The sequence below is a fragment of the Numida meleagris genome, chromosome 1, assembly GCF_002078875.1.
Source record: "Numida meleagris isolate 19003 breed g44 Domestic line chromosome 1, NumMel1.0, whole genome shotgun sequence".
NCBI classification, from domain to species: Eukaryota; Metazoa; Chordata; class Aves; order Galliformes; family Numididae; genus Numida; species Numida meleagris.
The window spans coordinates 173,997,469-174,017,448 of NC_034409.1; the positions used below are offsets into that span (position 1 = coordinate 173,997,469).

Sequence of the window (19,980 nt, forward strand, 5' to 3'; positions counted from 1 at the left end):
ATGTTAGGTTTTGTGTTTGAAAAGGACACAGCGTAAGAGCGACAGTGGATCCTTGGCTGCTGTCGGTGTTCCCCAAGCCCCAGCTACCCACATGAGATTTGGAATCAGTTGAATTTACTGCTGTAAGTAAAGCAAACCCTGTGGGATGCTGCAGCGGCTACAGGAGGGGCTGGCCCTGTTTTAATTGCTTGCTGGTGAATTAATTCAGTTGTGTACAGCAGCACGCCGACAACCCTTTTCCTTGAAGTTCTCCGCTGTCATGTGATAGACACCTCCTCCTCCATGAGAACAGCAGTGTGTTCTCCCTGCCCTGCGTGCTGGTCTGCCTCCTCTCCTCCTCTCAATCTGGGAATGAAAGGGTAAGAAGCAGCAAGGAGGCAAGGGGCTGCTGCGGGCATTGGGATGGGTGTTCAGTGCCAGCTGCCTGGGGGCTCACAGGGAATTGGAGCTGGGTGATGCGGGCTCTGCCTAAGAGATGCTCTTCTCTGAAGCTGCAGGCTGGACCCTCCCGCAGAACTGCAAACGAGAAATGCAGGAAATCCCTTAATTCAGCCTGTTTTGAGTGGGTAGGTGATTCTAACCCAAAGCGTATAGGGAGGCTTAAATTAGATGGGTTGTGCTTTCTGTTTTTTTTTCCTTTTTTTTTTAATGTTTCTCTTTTGGAGGGTATTTCCTAAATTATATGGTTCTCTGATACATTGTATTTAACAGGTTAATGTTTTGCAAAATGATTTGCAAGCATGTGTATGAATCATTTTCTGGAAATATTTAAGAATTCTAGCTGTGCTCAGTTGTAAAATCCAAGTTTAAAAACACATTTCATGAATTACAAGAGATTTCTGACATCTTTTTAGTGAGAAAGATGTAAAAGTGAAATAAAATGAAATGTTTGTGCAGAGGTTGGCAGAGGTCAGTGTATGTTCTGGCTGAAATTGAAACAACTTCCTTCTCTCACAGCTGTTTGTATTGTTTATAAATGCATTAGAGGGATACTGAGAGCGTGGCTGGGAAATAAGCTTTTAAATGTGAAAGCTCTTTGGTCTCCTAGGATACGTATGTAGTAAGAGTTGTGTGGTTATCCATAAGGTTTTCCCATAGACGTGATAGAGACCCTGTTAAACTTGTACCTGTCCTTTATGGCTGCCTTGAAAAGAAGGTTCCTGATTTCATTGTGCTCTGTGTAGTGCATGCATGCTTTGAGAAATGGGTCCTCAGGTAGACTTTTTTTCAAAGCAAAAGGGGCGAGATGCTTTTAAAAATAAAATAAGAAATGAAAGCTTCCTCATGCTTTTGTTTTCTTTTTGTTAATCCTGTTTGCTTTTCGGAATGCTCTGATAGAAAGAAAAAAAGTTAGGAGCTATCGCATGTGGAGGTATTTTGAAGTAACTGTATGTAATGTTTCAAGTGGAACTGCTTGTCTCAGGCAAATAATTATGTTTCACTGTTTTTCTGGGAGTTGGGGAGGGTAAGGAGGGTGAAACTGGAGAGCAAGTGAGGCGCCAGCTCTGACTGTTGGGAGGTTTTCTGATTTAAGATTTGAAACTTGGAGATGTCTGGCAGTTTTGTCAAGGTCTTACATTTTCATTGCACGCTTTCACCCTGCCGGCATCCCAGCAGGTGTGCCCTTCTCCAAATCCAGTACTAAAAATAAATAAATCCATCTTCTGTAGCCTATGGAAAAGTTGCAGTGATTTATTTTCGTTAAACTGGTGAAAAATACAAGACTTTCTGAACCCCTTTTTGTTTCAGATTTACTTCCACTTATTTCTAATAGTAAGCATTGGCCGAAGCCAAAGCAGCAGAATGTGATCCAAAAACAAAATAAGTATCAATCCAGATTTTAAACTTAGTGAAAATCTCACGTTCAGTTAAACCAGTTTCTATGGACAAGTGGTAGATCCTGGTTCACATATTTCTGGTTCTAAAGTTCATGAAGGGAAATGTATGCAAATTATTTCCCTTAGCCAAAGTGTGCTTTGTTATTGCAGTAAGTTTCTAGGGTAACTTCTAGGTTCTGTGAGGGATTTTGCCGTTTCTGTCTTAAAATTGTTCAGCTGGGATGGCCTCTTCAGTGCTCTTTTCCTCAGATGTTTACTTTACAGCAGCCTCCATTCAATACATGAAGGCAGACTAGTTGCCTGGGAACTTGTTTCTCTCTTCTTATTCCATATAATTAATAATAAGAGGCAGTGTTGTTTGTAGCAGAGTCACCTGCTTTTACATTAAGATATCTCCTTCGAATGAAAATCTCATTGTGTTCTTGACTGTATTTCTGGTTTTCAGGTTGCGTGCAGAATGGAGGCTTCTAATTATCCTATTAGATTTCAATTTGAATGATAAACTTTTTAACTCTTAACGCCTGTTTTTAATTCTAATATAAAACAGCTGTTTACTGAAATGTAAAAATGTTTTTTTTCTGATCAATCAGTGTGTCTATGAGGAAACTAGTAACTGTAGAGCAGACAGGTAGCTTGTTTGTTTTGTGGGAGTTGTTTTGTTTATTTTGGTATTTTTTTTGCGTGGATTCCCTTGCACTTATCTCACTGCAAGCATAATGCAGAAAGGACCTGTGTTAGAATGAAGTACTAACTGACTTTCTAGTTATTCTGTTTGGTGACTGCCAGGTGAAGGTGACACAGGGTTTAGTCTTTCTGACCTTCTGGGTAGTGACCTGCTGGCACAGGTTGCCCAAGGAGGTTGTGGATGCCCTATCCCTGGAGGCATTCAAGGCCAGGCTGGACGTGGCTCTGGGCAGCCTGGTCTGGTGGTTGACAACCCTGGCCACAGCAGGGGGGTTGAAACTCAATGATCTTTGAGGTCCTTTTCAACCCAGGCCATTCTGTGACACTGGACTGTTCCTGTAGGACACTAGGCTGTCCTGAATCTGGTACCGGGTTGGAGTCATTTCTGGCAAGATCTGGAATCTGAACTTGTGTTTTGAGGATCAGCTTCTTACTAATGCCCTGCTTTGTATGTTATTCTGCTCGCAGTAGCACAGAAATTTGGAAGTTTGTTATTTTACAGAATCATGGAATCACACAGGTTGGAAAGGACCTTCAAAATCACCAGGTCCAACCATCAGCCTTACCTACTGAGTCCCATTACTACACTGTATTTCTTAGTACCACAACTACACATTTCATAAATACTTCCAGGGATGATGACCACACCATTGCCCTGGGCAACCTGTTCCAATACTTGAGAGTATTTCCAAATTCACCATAACATTAAGCCAACCTGGTGCTATTAACACATCTGCTACCATTGCAGCTTCTGTTCTGAGGAGCAGGCTCGTGTCTGCAGCAGGGCTGGATGGCATTTTTGTTGGCATTTCTGGGTCTCATCATCTTGATGCACAAGGCAGCTCCCTTTTTATGGCAAGAGTTAGATTTCTCCCATGTGGATATTGGTCTTTATCTCACAAAGACTTTGTTCTCATTTGGGTTTGTACGGCTCGTAGTACAGAATGAGCTTTGTTAAGGCTTCTTGCATGGTGTAGGAATTCAAAAAAAGGATTTGTAAAGATTAAAAAGTGTTTTGTTTAAGTATCTGGCATAAAACATGTGAAAACACTTAGCATGAGTTGGGAGTAACAAAGAATTATGGAAATAAATGAGAGTTTGAATTTTTATTTCTGTGAATCTAACCTAACTTGTTGAGAAGTGCTTGGCTTGGAAAATGAGTGCTGTGGTTATGGAATGCAAAGTGGATAGGTACTCCTGAGGCTGGATCACTTGTCTCTTAAAGACCTTTTTCCAAAAGCAATGGTAATGAAGTAATATCCCTCAAAGTAAGACTGGTATGTTAACAGCTGGTTCTTAAGGCTTGAATACATAGAATAAATGAGGAAGTGAAAACTGTATCATCCTCCACAGAATCTCAAATGCAAAGTTTCAGTGTGCTGAGATTGGGCAGTGGCAGGAGGAGGAGGCTGGCTCCTTCCCAAGGTGACATGCTTATGTCAGCCTCTTGCTGGAGCCATTCTGACTACGGTCAGAAAACCAGTGCCTGAAGTTAGGCTTCGGAGTGCCTCGCTCCTTCCCCGCTGTCTTTCCAAAGCGTGGTGAACCAGAATTTCCTATTGAAGTAAGTGCATTCTGTATGCTTTGCAAATTAATGATGAAGTATCTGAGAACTTAGGTGTATTTTTCTTTCATAATTCCAGGCCTTCTTTTTATAATGACTTACCCATTTTTTGGTGGACAATTGGAAACCTTCCCCTTGTTGCTTTTAGGATGGGTACCATGGTCTGAGCACTTACTCTTTTACTGGGCAACATTCTTCTAGTTTGTTTCCTTGTGTATCTAAATATCTAATTTCTATAAATGGCTTCCAGTTTGCATAGGTGCCACCTATTGTTTGTCTCTAGTTTCATGTTTTCCTTTGATTTTATTGTAGTTTACACTAGTAAGAAGACAATGATTTAGATTCCTCTGCCTTTGTTTAAAAATCTTTTTTTTGTTGTTGTTGTTTAATGAGCCTAGAAAGAAAGTGAGCAGTTTGGCGCTTGCTCCTCCACATCATTCCTTTTGTAAGGGGGAGGTAGAAGATTGCTGTCTAATATTTAGCCCGTCACTCCTAGCAGAGCTGTTGGATTGCTATAGGATGCTAACACTGTGCATCTTTGCTAACACTTTCCCCTGAGTCTTGAAGGACTGTTTTCCAACAGTTCTCCTACTGAAGCAATTTCTTTCCAAGAACACTCTAACAAGATTCAGGGAAGATGCTGCAGCAGCCAAGCTGTACCTTAGGCTCATGCACGAAAGCACTGTTGTAAGAGCCTCTCTATTTGGTGCTAAAATCTGGTTAATACACGCATATGTGTGTATTACATGGACTGAAGTAGAGATGCATCCTTTTAGTCTGACTAAGAAACTAGCACAGTGTTGTCTTTGCTTCCCTGTTCTTTGTCACATTTATTTGTATAATCAGACTTGATTTCACAGGGTCAACTCAGCATCCAGTCCCCTCTCTGAAGCCTGTCTGAAGGCCTTGAATCAAGTTCTAGCCTAACGTACGTGCAAAGAGCTGTTTAAATACAAAACATTTAAATGCTGTTGTTGTTTAAGATAATAACGGAGACTACAAGTTCTATATCTAACATGCTGTTGTTAGGTAAATCCTGATTATGCACAGAGCCAGTTATTCGCAGTGTCTAGGCGCAGAGTGCATGTACCTGAGGTATGATACGTGGCGCGTCAAGAGAGCTGAAGCAGAAGGTCCCAATGGAAGGCTTTTATTTTCTGTCAGATGTCCAGTAAAACGTTATGGGAATGTTTTGTACAAATTGAAGGGTGTGAGAGTAAGTCCTGCAACAAAGCTGGGTCAGACAGCTGGGACTGAAGATACCCTCTTTGCTCAGATCCATAGGTGCAGGTGTCCTCAACAGAGCTAAACCCACAGGCAGTTATCACCTTAAGGATCTGAGAGTCCAGCAGCCAGCCTTATTGGTGGACTTATTCAAGTGATACCTGGTCCACGGCATCCTCAGCTCCACCACGGCACAGCACTGCTCTCAGGGGTAGCTGGTGGCTCTCAGGGGCAAGTAGGGGTGGTTTTTAGGTGAAGCAGGCTCTCTGTCGGCACTACCCATGCCAACAAGCAGCAGCGTCTCCTGGCTAATTGTGCCTGTCTGGGAAGCTTGTGTTACACACTGCTTTGAATATTTTGACTGTGACTTCAGAAGGTTGTTTTTTTCCTTCTATTTTGAAAAGCTGCCCCATGCTTATGCAGTGATGTTTTGTTACAAGGGAGCACGCATGGAGGCTGGAGGCCAGGCAGACCGGTCTGGGTGATGCTGTGGCTCAGGTGATTATGCTGGATGAGCCTTTCTGTCCAGACCTCCCTCTGCACTTTCTCATGGACCTGCTGTGAGACCTCCTCACTCCACCATGCTCTTTTTGCCCCTTCCCTTCTTTGCTTGTATGATGACTGCTCTGATCTAAACACTTGTACTTTTAGTGGGCAACTTTCTTCTAGTTTATTTTTTCATGTATGTACATACCTAACACCTGTTCAGTAGGGAGGACCTTCATTTTTTAAATATTTGGTTGAGGTGAAGGCTGGTGTGGTAGCACTATAGTTTAGTTTTCAGAATAAATCTCCATTATCACAGGGGCCCCGGTTGGCAAGGGGCACCAGATGTGTCATGTCACAGAAGATGAAGAGTGGAAGAGATGGGGCTGGTGTCTCTGAAGATAGTTTGTCCAGCAGTGTAACCACCCCACCAGCTTTTATCCTTTTGTCCTCCCATCCACCCCAGCTTGTCTTTGTCATCAAAGCCATTCTGAGAGCAATCCAAGAGTGTTGATGTCTCCTTGATTTCTCCCCATTCACACCCGTGGTGATTAGGTCTTATTATACAGATGAGCAGCAGGAAAGCAGGGAATGGGAATATGGCTCACCTCTTCCTTCTTTATTTTCTTTGAATTGCTTCAGCTCCTTAAAATTCCTGTTAATCAAATGAAATTGTGTCTGTGCACAGCCAGGAACCAGCTATGTTTAATCTAGGTAAGTGTTTTCTGTTGATCCATAGAAGTCCTCGTTTCAGGGCAGAGAGCAGAGGGGAGGGCTCTGCAGAAGGTTTAGCATCTTGATCGACAGCTTTCTGCTGCTTTCATCTCTCCAACAGAAAGGGTAGCGCATATGTCAGGGGCTGTGGGACAGACTGCACTGCAGAAAAGAGCCATACTGGTGGAGCAAATGCTTTACTCTTTCTTGCCTTTCTCCTCTGCTCCATAAGCAAGAAGAAAGCCTTCTGATTGACTACTTGCAGTTATCTGTTGACTGTTGAGGTACTTCTGTCACTCCCACTGGATGTAAGAACCCACCTGTTACAGCAGGGGTAACCAAACACAGCTCTTGCTATGTTCTTTGCTCAGAAAGGAAGTTTGTCTTGAGCTCTACTGCCAGGTAAGTGTGTGTCATTTCCACTTTCCTGCTTTTTGTTTATATTTCACCATGTCTCAAATGGGTTGTGGGACCTTGGAGAGATCTGGAGCAGAATCAGGCCTGCAGGTTGCAAACCTGTTATGCCCATGGCTGATGCTAGACCTGAGAAGGGTGAATCCCAGTGCCATGGGCATCAGTGGCTGCTCCTGCCTATGGAGGAAGGAACGTGCTCGATACCTTTCTCCTTCCAAGGTCTTTCAGAGCCCTGTTTTCTGACTGCCAGACAGCACAGGGCTTCCTCTCATTTAGCTTGGTATATGCCTTTCGCCTTTCTTTTTTCAGCGCTCCTCTTGATCGGCATGAATATTCAAAGTTTAATCTGTGTTTTTTGTTTTTTTTTTGATGTGTAGATGTATCTTCATTAAAGATTCATGTTCTTGTCTCTTTTTCATCTATTTTGAGGTGATTTATCTGATGTAGCCCTGTATTTGCTATAAAGAATAGATTTTTCATATGGTTACAATCCTCATCCTCCCTGTCTCGTCTGAGACTGATTTGACTAAACTGAAGCTATTTTAATCTCCCTGTCCCAAAATAGAAGCCATTCCATTTGCGCTGTAGAAAATGGCTGCGTGATGTTCTTCGCCTGCTTTGAGCAAAACCTTCTGGCTCCTTCTTTAATCTCGCATAGCTGCTTCCTCCCATTTTGTCCAGTAATCAGGGATCTCCACTTTTTGGAGCAGTGGTCCTGGATAGATGGGCATCACCAATGCACTGTCCAATGGAGAGATGGCCCCGCACTTCCCAGAGCGTGTGGTTTCACCTCTCTTTACATCTTTATGTTCGTTGCTGAGATTGATGCCTGGATCCCCGAAATCTCCTCAGTCAGAGGACATGGCACAGGTGTCCCCGTGCTGGATGCCCTGCCTTGGCCCAACCGTCATGGCCCCATGCAGCAGGTGCAGTGCCAAGAGCCACCCCTGCCGAAAGGAGCTGCTGTAATTAAAGCCCATCATTCCTGTTGCTGTGGAAACGCAGCACTCCACAAACACAGGTTCATTTTCCCAAATGCTCCTTTTTTCGCCAGCTTTAAGCACAGCTCTGTTGGTGGGGATGCTGTGCCAGCACCTGGTGTGGTGCAGGCTCTTGAGCTGAGCAGACATTGCCTCAGTTGAACAGAAAGACACACAAAGAGGTGACAAATCTGCCAGGAGACGATTGTACTGTATGCCCAGCATTGCCTGTTGGTGGTTCAGTTTTCTTCAGCCACAACTGGATTTAGTTTGAATATAAAAATTCTGGTCATTCTGAGGAATGACTTCAAAAATGTAGAAAACATAATCAGGATTCAGCGAACGTGTTTCTGGTGCATTAAGAGAAATCCGTTCAAGTCTAATTCCTGTACTCATCCCATCTCCCTCTGTTTTCCTGACTTTGAGCTACCAGATGTCATCTTTTGACATCACAACATTCGGTTTTGTTTGTGTGTTCAAAAGAGTAGGAGTCGAGCGGGATTACTTTCTCACAGTCTTGCAGTGGAGTTGAGTTGGCTTTTTGTATTGGACAGCAGCAGAGCCCTTAGACATCTGGATAATTAACATGGATGTTATGCAGTCAACACAAGTTGCTGGTTCTGCTCCACTTGTTTGCTGTATGGCTTTAATCTTAAAACACAGATTGGATCTAACGAGCTAGGTCACGCTTTTTGGAAGATGTGGCATAACGCTTTTCCCCTGTGAGACTGCTTGCCAGCTATTTATTCTCACCATGTTTTTTTATTGCCAAGTCTCTGCTATCTTATGTTAGTCCACTCAAACTGTAGTCTGCTTTGAAAACAGTTCTGAATCATCAGTATGATGCTGTAATTCCCGTGAAGGATACTGGACTGGGAACAAAGGACTAATTTTTCGTGTTATGATGTGGTTTAAAGCCATGAATGTGACCACTGTCTAGTTTCCCTCTCCCATGGCTTGTGTTTATCTGCTCCTGACTGCTAAGGGATGCTCTTCACAGCTCTAGCATTTGAGAAAGGGGAATTTAGAAAACATGAGATCTTTTCCAGCTGGGGTGCCTTGGAAATGGGGATGTTGTGCAAGACTGAGAGCAGGCTTCAAAAATCCCGCAAATTTGTAAATTGTGAAAGCCTTACCTAAAACCCAGGATGATGACCATGCTACTCTCCAGAGTTATTAATAGGGATATAGGAACAATTATGTGGCAAGCACAAATCTGTCTGACCAGAAAAGGATGAACGCAGGGTCATAGGAAGCCTTTGTAGTAGTGATAATTTCTTTCCATCCTGTTCTGTTGGTTGGGTGGTTGTTTATCATGCCCATCCAGATGGAAGGAATAAACATCATGAAATGCGATGTAGGTATAAAACCTGTCCCTTAATGCTTTTGAAAAATGTGCCAAACTTCTCCAAAGAATGTTGGATGAGCCAATAAATCAGACCTACAGGAGGCCTATGAATAAGGCTGCCTCTTTCAATCTAAAATCGCTGTCATGCATGTTCTGCATAAAAAACACATTAAAAATGCACAGTTGGATGTCCAGTCTTGCTCAGTTCCCAAATGAACTGTGATTTAAAACTGAAAGCAGGGCACTACCTGCGCTGTTACGCTGTAGTAATGAAGTCCCAGGTGAATTATTTTCTAGGGAATTGCTTGACTTGAAAACCAGTCCTGGCTGGCTCTTTTACCCTCTTTTTAAAAAAATAAAAAAGCAGGCTATTTTCTCCTGTTTGCAGCACTGCTGAGCTGAAACCATCCTGTGGAGCTGGGGATCTGCAGTAATATGAGTGACAGCAAACAATATAAGGAATGCATAAGGAAGAATGAAGTACTGTAATATAAATGGCAGGGCCCTGGTGCTGCGTATTTCAGGAATACAGTGCTTCTACATCAGGGAAATTTAGACCCTGCCTGCTACCCTGATTGTCGTTTGGACTATGAATACTGTGCTTGTGGGCTTGGTAAATCAGCTGTGAGATTTTGCACTGGGAACAGCCTGTGGAAAACCTTGGAACTGATAATTAGGCAGCTGTGGTATATAATCAATACAAATCCAGTGAATAATTCCTGTTATTGAATACGCTTGCCCTGAATGCAAAGGCAGCAGACGGCAGTGCTGGAGTGACGAAGTGTCTAGGTTTTCTTTTATTTGGGGTAGCGTGTGTGTTTGGTTTTGGGGTTTCTTTTGACATTGTGTGTTGTAATAGACCATCTGTTTCTTGCAGTGAGCCCTGCTGCAACATTTGTGCTGTTTGGGGGAAGAGAAATCAAGGCACAAGCAAGAGCTCCCGGGGGAGGATCAGCAGGGCAGGTCCTTACTTCAAAAAGGTTCTACCAGCAGAATGGAAGCAGTCCTACGCAATCAAGACATGTCTGAGCCACATACAAATATTCTTATTTCGCATGGTTGTGGCTTTGAGCTGCGGGACTGTTTGTCATTCCCTTCTCACTGCAGCCTGCCCCACCACAGGGGGCTGTGGAAGGGCTGGCAGATCAGCTGCAGAAGTGCTCAGGTTAGCTCATGTGATCTCTATTGATCACTGGCATCAGCAGCACTGGGAAGCAGCTAGAAGTCACGTCAGCAGCCGGCAGAAATAGGTCTGGTTCAGCATGTCTGCCTGTGGCCCCAGCTGCCACTGGGCCCGGGGAGCCCACCCTGACCGGCGCTCTGCTGTCCCACCCCAGCTCATCCGGATGATGTAAAACATCACGGTTGTCTCAATGACTTTCCTTACTTTAATTTTTGTTCAAAATCTTCAGTAAACTGTTTAAAAAGGGTTTAATTACAACCTTCCAAAAGTCTGGTGCTGGAATCTTTGATCACAGCAAGTACGCCACGGGTGTATTTGCTGTTTGGCACTGCACTGTGCTCTGTAGAAGGCTGTGATGTGAGTAAACCACTTCACAGGGCAGAGGTGCTGAAAGCCTGTCCCTTTTAAAAGGGGATCTACCCCAAAAGAGGACAGATTTTGATTAGATATGAGGAGGAAATTCTTTTCTGTGAGGGCAGTGAGCCCCTGACACAGGCTGCACAGAGAGGCTGTGGATGTCCTATCCATGGAGGCATTCAGGGCCAGGCTGGATGGGGCCCTGGGCAGCCTGAGCTGGTAGAAGATACCTTTGCCTATGGCAGGGGTTTGGGACTAGATGAAATTTAAGGTCCCTTCCAGCCCAAACGGTTTGGTGATTCTATGAATTTGAGGTACTCGCTGTCAGGAGTCTGTAACTGGATTGCACCTTGCTGGTGTAGAACTCTCTCCTTTCTTGGCATCTTGGTTATGTGGAGAAGGAGGAGTCCTAATTTTCCTCAGTTAGGGGAGCAGTTTGGATAACGCATCATTGTCCACGTGTTCACACAATACGCTGTCAAGAGGCTTTCTGAGCCCCTTCTGCATGCCCAGTCCCTCCCTGCTGGATGTGCTGCGTGGCACCTGCGTGGCAAAATGATTTGGTGAAGACCCAAATCAATTGCAGTGTTTTTCTAGTACATGGAGCTGGATTCTTTTGAATCTCCTAAGGAAGAGCCATTAGGTGGGTCTCATTCCTTTTGTGTTTATCCTGGAGCAGGAGCGCGTGGTTAGAGAGCTGTGGTTTGTGCATGAGGGCCCTACGTGCTGGGCTTCTTATCTGCTTGCCCATCTTTGCATTTTTACATAGTACATTTAAGGCTGGTTTTGAGTAATCTCTTTTGGGGTCTCATTTTGCATTTGTATTCTCCAGTAACTAAGAACTGCTGTGCTATTCCCTCCTGAAATCCTTTCCAGAAGGTGCACATTATCTGCTACAAGGCAGGGCAATGAAGAGCATCAATTTCCACAGCAGAATAGAATCCTGGATTACAAATTACTATTTAATCCTTTTTGCGTCAAAGGATATAATAATCCTTGCAAAATGTGCTCTAAGTCTGATGCTTGGCTGTGTGAGGTTAAGGGGCAAAAACTGAAACAAATTCTCTTAAAATGTAAGACACAGTGAAATGCGTGTGTTCCACGTAAATTTTGGAATGCATTTATGACTACATTTCAACAGGTAAAAATAAAGATTATGGGCTAGTGCCTAAGCTAGTGGTTTTCATTTCACTGCATGCTTGCTACTAGTCTGTTAGGATACGGTCAGTCTCTCTCCTGAGTGTTGCGAATTTTTAAAAAGAATTGAGGCGCAAAATAAGCATCACTCTAATTTGACTTATTTTTTTATTTTTGAAAGAGATTTTTTACCAAAACTAACTAATTAATGGGGCTCTTAAGGATGTGAGAAAGCTTATTTTGTTTCCTAAATCATCCTGTTACAAGATTCAAAGAGTGTTATTTCATACGGGAGAGAAAGATAAATAATGTTGGGAGGGTTAAGAATTTAGTGTTTGAAACTGTAGACTGATGGCTGCAGTTTCCTGGCCATGGAGCAATTTTAAGATAGGCAAAGTTCAATAACTTATAAAGTTTAGGAAATAAAACCCATAGTGACCGACTTAGAATCCTTTGACTGATGTGATTTTTTTGTCACACTGAGTATGCAAAACAGGATAGTTGTTTGGAACCAGTAGTTTCATATGATTACTTTATTGCCTGTTTTTATTTCTGGCTTCTATACTAAATGAAATGTGTCATATGGGATAGAATCAACCCCTCTTACTGAGTAGGAATCCACAGACGGAACCTGAAGGCAGAGTGGCATATACTTTAATATTACTGATGGAACTAACAGGGCAAGCAATCATTTCTGTTATTTTTAATACGAGGTATTTAGACCTTTAATGTGTAATATTCTACATTAATATGCAAAAACCAAAAGAAAGTGAGACCAGATTGCTGAATAAAATCATAATCGCATATTGAAGACCACATGTAATTATGTGGTCATATAACCAGTGTTCCACAATGGAGTGTCTTTGTGCTAGACACGGACTGGGTGCATCTGGTGTGACACTGCACAATGCAATGTCCTTGCTCTCAGCAAACTGCTTCTCTTGCAGGTGAAAACCGTGCACTGGAGCAGCTGTTACAAAGCCGTAAAATGTTTCTCTCACAAAACAAATTATACTAGTGTATTTTTCATTGCTCTCTTCCGTGACAAATTACAGAAAACAAAAATGTTCTCTTAATGGAACTGTTGCTCCTTAGTGGATTTTGGTAAACACAGAACAAGTCAATAGCTCCAACAAGAACTTTCATACTTCATGTCACATGAATAATTTTTACTTCCTTATTTGTCGCAGAAAGTGACACTCGACTGAAGAACAGAAGCCAGCTTTTCAGAGGCTGCTTCCCTCTGGGATTTGCAGGAGCAGACCCATCCTATGAGGAGGAGGAAGACACCTCGGCGTTCCTAGCTGCACGATGGGGACGACAGGTGATGAAATGGCTTCGGTGGAGCAGAATGCCTCCTTGAACCCCTTGTGCTTCGAGTGTGGCCAGCAGCACTGGACAAGAGAGAACCACCTGTACAACTACCAGAATGAAGTGGACGATGACTTGGTCTGCCACATTTGCCTTCAGCCCTTGTTGCAGCCATTGGACACTCCCTGCGGACACACTTTCTGCTACAAGTGCCTAAGGAACTTTCTGCAGGAGAAGGATTTCTGCCCACTGGATCGAAAAAGACTCCATTTTAAACTCTGCAAAAAATCCAGCATTCTCGTTCATAAACTGTTAGACAAGTTACTTGTTTTGTGCCCCTTCTCGTCCGTGTGTCAGGAAGTCATGCAGCGATGTGACCTGGCGGCGCATCTCAAAAACAGGTGAGCTGTGCAGGTGATTGTGTTGGTAGACTAATACTTAAACACTGATTCATATCGCAGGATAAACTGGGGACAGAAGGTGGCGAGGGTTGGTGGTGGCTTTGAAATCCACACTACACCACTGTAGGAAATGATACTGAGCCCAGGCAGAGTGCTGGGTCCAGTCCTGGGCATTGCACAGTGAGAATAGCAGGGAGCGTGTGGAGAGTCATGGGAAGAACAAGGTAAGTCAGCAGGAGTCTTGGAAAGGTGAAAGGAAATGGGGTTATTTAAGGTAGAGGAAAATAAAGACTGAGTAGTGAGGAATGAGACAAATGCAGACTGTGCCTGCAAAGAGCAGGGAAGCAGGGCAGTAGGAACAAAGGAAATTTAGTTCAGATTTTAGGAAAAAAAACTTTATAATGATCCAGCACTGGCATAGATTTCTGGGGACGATGGTTGTGTATTCTCCATTTTCAGAGGTGTGCACAAGCACGTTAAACCAGCTTTTGTCAGGAATAGTTACAGCAGCACAATTCTGCCCTGGGATAGGCAAATGGACAGGGTACTTCTTGAGGTTCCTGCAAGACCTATTTTTCTGTTGGTTTTTTGTTGTTTTTTTTTAACCTGTTCACAGGTTTAGGAGCTTATTCCGAACTGTCAATCATTTTGTAGGCTTTTTTTTTCTTTTATGCTTTTCTACCCTAAACATTTAAATAGTGAAAAGAGAGCATGACAGAAAAAAAGGAAATAAGATTATCAAGTTCAGGTTAGAGTAATATTTAATATTATGTAGACTAGTGCACTTCATTCTTCCAACAGAGAAAAGCATCTTTACTGTTGGAGGTACTTGATACATGAACGTTTCATTTGTCTGTGTAAAGCATGTCATTTATTTAATGGACCAATATTAAACTTGTTCTGAGGGATGCGTTTAACTGCTTTGGTTTTCTCTGTAGTTTCAGAGGGTACTTTCAGTAAGCAAATATTTATTATTTTATTATATGAGCCATTAACAAAAGCTTGGATTTTGCGCACATCTAGACAAAGTAACACATTTTTAAACTAATTGGAGATCTGAGAAATTTCAAGAAGAGTATAGTGGGGAATTATGTTGAGAAGGAAGTAACGCATTCAAAGGAAGTGCCTCTGCTTTCAAAGGATCCTGTTCAAATGAATTGCTTCTGATATCAGAAAATATTTCCTGTGTACAACTCAGTGTGATTGGTGCATTTTTGCTTTCAATTCAGCTCACATACTGTGTTCAGCATAGAAAAGCTATGTTCGTTTTGCAGAGAGAGGTTTCAGAAAAGCATATACCTGTCTCTGCAAAAAGCATCAAAAGCAGAAGAGTAAGCATTGTGCGTATCTGTTGCGTGTAGACAAAATGTAAAAGAAACAAAACTCAGTGAGTGGGCATTTGTTAGCAGTGTTTGTAAAAACAAACACACTGCCTGGTGACTTGTAACAAAAATGGGTGGTATGTGGCCTAACTCTTTTCCTCTCCTCAGTCACTGCATTGAGACAAGAACTTTCTGTTTCTATCCCACATTAAATTAATCATGGGTTTTGTTCTTAGATGCTTTGTTTTACTTAAGTGCGATACAGCCCAAGCCTCAGAAGTTGCCCGTTTCCTGTAGGGTGTTTTCTTGCTTGGTAGGTCTGTGTATTTATCCTTGGACACCAAGCCGCCTGCATGGGCTTCAGTCAAAACGGCCAGAGGGAGGAGAGCAGTGGCTGCAGTTAGCACAGGGTAGGTTCTCTCCCTCTCCTGTCGCTCTCCAAAGTGCAGGTAGTGTTAGTTGTGGGCCGCCTCCTTCTGCCCTCATTCCTGTTTTGCTTGTCCTATCTCCCTGGCCACAGTGAGGCTTTAGGTGAATAGCGATCACACCTGCAACATGCCCCAGCCCCTGCGGCAGGCTGGAGCTGTACCTCAGGCCTTGGTGCTGAGGAGGCCTGGGAGAGGTATGCATTGATCAGGTGCTGTTTCAGCATAGCCCCTTCCATCTTGCTCTAAGCCCAAAGACTTCCAGAAGCTGAGATGCCGAGAAGACCATGGACGTGCAGCATCACTGCTGTCTGGGGTGTGTGTGGAGTTGCCTCAGTTTTGCTGGTGTTTGTACCTGCTGCAAGGACATACACAAGTGCAGTGTCCATGTCAGGGAAGTACAGGTAATGATGGGTAGCCTTTCTTGTTCTTTTGGTTTTTTTTCTTCTCTAAATATCCATGTTTCTGTGTTATCTTAGGCTTGTTCATTTCTTCCAGGCAGATGACTTCTGATCTACGTGATGACTTAGAGGGAATTGGGAGAGAAACTTAGTTGTTAGGTTTATAATCCTAATACTAAACCAATTTGATTTTGATAAGAGCCAAAATGCTAGTAAGACTCTTGCTACATATTTGATTTATCCTCTGGTTTCTCACTGACATTTCCCTCGGCTTATCAGTCCATTTTCCTTGACTGGCATCTCTTTGAGTGACATTAGGTCAGCTTACAGCTTATTTGTATTTGGAACACTATGTATGTTCCCTTCAGATATGTATGAAATACTCATTTTCCTAATGCATAAGATTATTATGAAATCTGCATGAGCTGAGTCACTGGCTTTTCTTGTTTGTCAGCTAGAAAAAAGCTTTCAGTTCAGAAAGCTGCTCATCTTGTATTCCTTCTGTTGTCTCAGGATGCCGATGTGCATTTTGAGCACATGGTGATTTTCAGTTTTCAATTAAGTTTATTTGCAAACATCTGAACACCTGTAAATTATCATTGCTAACATAAAAGATGTGTCATTTGAATTTGATTATGTATGGATTAGTGAACCCAGTAAAATGTTATTAAATGTAGGAAAGAAATACATAATTCAGTATTATTACAATTTTCAGTATAGATTAATATGAAAAAGTCTCTAAGCACTTAAATAACTAGCTTGTATTTTTAAGAATTGAAATCTGATTGGTTAGTTTTGGAAGTTAAAAAAAACATTCTCACTCTGGTTTTCCAGGGTTACTACAGTCTACTCTCTTTGAGCATAAAAGCTTGAGGACGTGTCATAATATCCAGCAGGCAACTTGGAACGCAAGGTTACTGCAAGCTGCTCTGGAAATAAGAGGCATGAGACAATAATTTGATTGCTTTGTGATCACTAATTGCCCTCCATGGTACCTTGTTGCTTAAAGAAAATATTCTTGATTTATTAATCTTTCAGTTTTGTCAGGTTCATTTGGGAAATGCTGCTTTTGAAGTTGAACACAGTGTAATTTGCCTTAAAGGAAACAATGCATGAATAATGTTGGGCTGCACTGTTTTGCCCTGTCACTCGATTGGTAAGTGACAGATAAGAAAAATTGGTAATGTGTAGCAAAGTAGGTGCCAATTCCACTTCTAAACATCACAGGCAGTTTATCAGAACAAAATCCAAGGAAATTGATAGAGCTTTCTCTATTTCTGGTTTTGATTCAGTTGTTTCTTACAGATGAATCAGTCCTGAACAAATTCCATTCCATTGTACAAAACAGTATTCCTAAATTTGTACAACTTTTTAATAGGAGGGTTAAGTATCGTGTTCATGCATTCATTTTGAGATAGGCTCCAATTTTCTTCTCCTGTGTTCTGCTATAGTAGTTTAAGTTATCCTTTTGGATGGAAACATTTTACGGAATGTTTTCACATTGAGGCCCATCCAGGCCAATTTTGTGGAAGGCTTGATTTGAACTTTAAAAAGGATTATATTTTCTGAAAACGATGAAATGTTTGAGCTATTCACTATGTGCTGATCAGCATGCTTAATATACAAGTTTAGAGTAAGATGATTACATGAAAATCATTTGTATAAGTAGAAAAACTTATCATTCAAAAGTTTGGAAATACCAGTTATTTTAGTGTTTATTATAGTGCTTCTGAGCTATTTTTTCACCCGTTCTCATGCTAGCTGCCAGCACTGTCCCTACACTTCTGTTTTTAGCACTAGGCAGATTGAAGAGCATATGTAACATTTAGCCTTCTTCTGGGCTGTCTTTCCTTACTTCTAAGTAGTAGATAGGCGATGTATTCAGAGCTTCTCCATACATACCCCATGGATTCTTTGCATTGCTGGAAAAAAGAAAGATCTGTGGTTGGTTTCTGCTCTGAAGCCACCTGGGTCCCTGTAGGCTCCTCAAGTCACTGGATGTGAGAGACAAATATGCAACAAAAGCCCTCTTCTCTGTGTGTTTCCCTAGATCTTAGTCTTTTTTGGTACGCAAGTCTAGTGCCTCCCTTTTTTTTCTTTTTTTTCTTTTTCTCCCCTGGCAAAAGAAAAACAAAACCCAAACACTTAGTTTTCCAAAGAGGCAACATGTTATACTCTGAATTGCAGCTGTAAATCCTGCCAAAATCACTGTTTAAGGTCATTTTGTTGGCAAAGTTTTATGAGCAATACCACAGGCGTTTCAGCTGTTTCTTTGCAGTCTTTGGAGAGCGATTTAGTGCAACTGTTTTGAGGCCATTTGGTGTGTTTGCTTTTATCGAACCTCGATACTGGGCAGAAACTGATGGCCTAAGTTACAATGAATTCTTTCTTTTCAGTAGTCAGTGAGCAAATGTGTTTTTCAAGCCTCTACTGTTATTCCATGGAATACACTGTAAACTACATCTTAATTTTGTGTGAAAGCTCTTTTCTTCGCAGAGAGAGATTGCTGCTAGTGTTCCAAGAAGTCAGCTTTTAAATGAGACACAAGCAGACTTTGGCTGTTTAAAAAAATAAGCTTTTCTTCTCTGTCTGATATTGATTTAAAGAGGTTGAAGGTAAAAGTTACACTTTGTCAACAGCCAGAACTGAGCAAAAGCCATTCCTGCTGCTGAGCAGAGGAGAGGAGGGAGAGGCAACGAGAAGCTCGTTTTACATCCCAAGAACAATTGCCCTTCAAGTTTCCTGATAAATAGCATCGCTGAGGTGCTTTAGCTGGTTGCTTCAGCATTTCTACTCTTAGGCATCTAGAGTCATAAAGTAATCACTGGCAAGTTTTTTTTAAAAAAAACAGGCATTGCTTTCTTCTCACTCATAGCCAAATTATTCTGACTTTGTAGATAGATATGAAATGCTGTTTCTGGAAGAGATATTTCAGTTTTGAGCTCTTATTTATGCAATTTCTTGTAGGAGAATGAGTTCCTGTATCCATAAAAAGAATCTTTGATGCTAGCTTTGAACCTGAGGCATCCATCTGTGTACACAAACTTGCTACAGGATTTTGTCCAAACTGCTCTTTATCCCAAATATTTGGCAAAAATAGTATTAGTGAAGGTGTGCACCTTTAGAGATTTATTGGTGCTTTTTAACTGTTGCAGCTGCTGTATGGTCTCACTGTTTGTGAATAATGCATTCCTACTGCCGATAAACACAGTGTTGCAAGTGGAAATGAAAAAATATCAACTTCTGTGCTTGAATACCAACACTTGTTTTTGTTGCTTAGTAGGTGGCACGTCGTGTTTAAAGATCCAGCAATTGGCATGGTGTGACTTGATGTCTCCACCAGTCAGCTACTTTTCAGGCCATGCAGTTCCAGGGTACCAGGCTGAAAGCCCTAATCTGCTAAAATTACTGATCCATTTGGGGAAGAAGAGGAGGAATCTAACAGTTAATTCTGTATTGTTTTCTTTTTTTGTCTTGTTGCATAAAAGGGATTCTGTTGAGCTAAGTAGGTGTGCTCAGGATGTTCTTTACATTTCTTGCTGTTAGCCTTTGAAATGATAATGAAATATCATTGGCAAAAATAAACTTCAAATCTATTTATATTACATGTGACAGCTTTAATCAGCTGCCAGACAGTGATGGGGGAATGTGCTATGTGAACAAGGGTGGGGAGAACCTGTCTATGGTTTGGAAAGCTTTGACAGAAACAGGGCACTTCTAAGGATGGGTTTTTTCTGTCCTGTCTTATTTATTTATTTATATTCATTTTTAAATAACTCCTCCAAAAAACCCATTGATTTCCAAGGTGAGCTTTGCCGTCTGCACCTACTCTGCCATGATCCACGGGCCTTGTGAACAGGCTGTGTTTGGGCCAGCAGCACACTACTATTTTGGTAGAAGATGTGGTAGAAGGAAGTATCAGGTTCACAGAAGTGGTCCGGTAAACTGGGCTCTGATCTTCTGTGGGATTGAAGCATCATAGTGTGACAGTGTCAGTTTTGAACAATTCACATCTTTGCCTAAAATTAGCACTCCTGTAGCAGAGCCATTCAGGGACAGCACAGACATGCAGCATAGGATGGCTTTGTCCTAAACTTGCCAGAGCTCCCAGTGAATAAGATGTTTCCTCTGCAGGAGCCTTACGCCTTAACACAACGCTCAAAAAGTGAGTGATGTTGGAGTTTGTGCTTT

The 19,980-nt window shown here is 42.1% G+C and overlaps 1 protein-coding gene across 1 annotated transcript in view; it reads left to right on the forward strand.

The window, feature by feature from the left end:
• LNX2 (ligand of numb-protein X 2) overlaps positions 1-19,980 on the forward strand; it is a 56,903-nt gene that overhangs the window by 17,848 nt on the left and 19,075 nt on the right. Inside the window, exon 2 of the mRNA XM_021378802.1 lies at positions 13,120-13,641. Within this exon, the coding sequence (XP_021234477.1) occupies positions 13,241-13,641 (401 nt within the window). The 5' untranslated portion in view covers positions 13,120-13,240. The remainder of the gene's footprint in view (positions 1-13,119; positions 13,642-19,980) is intronic.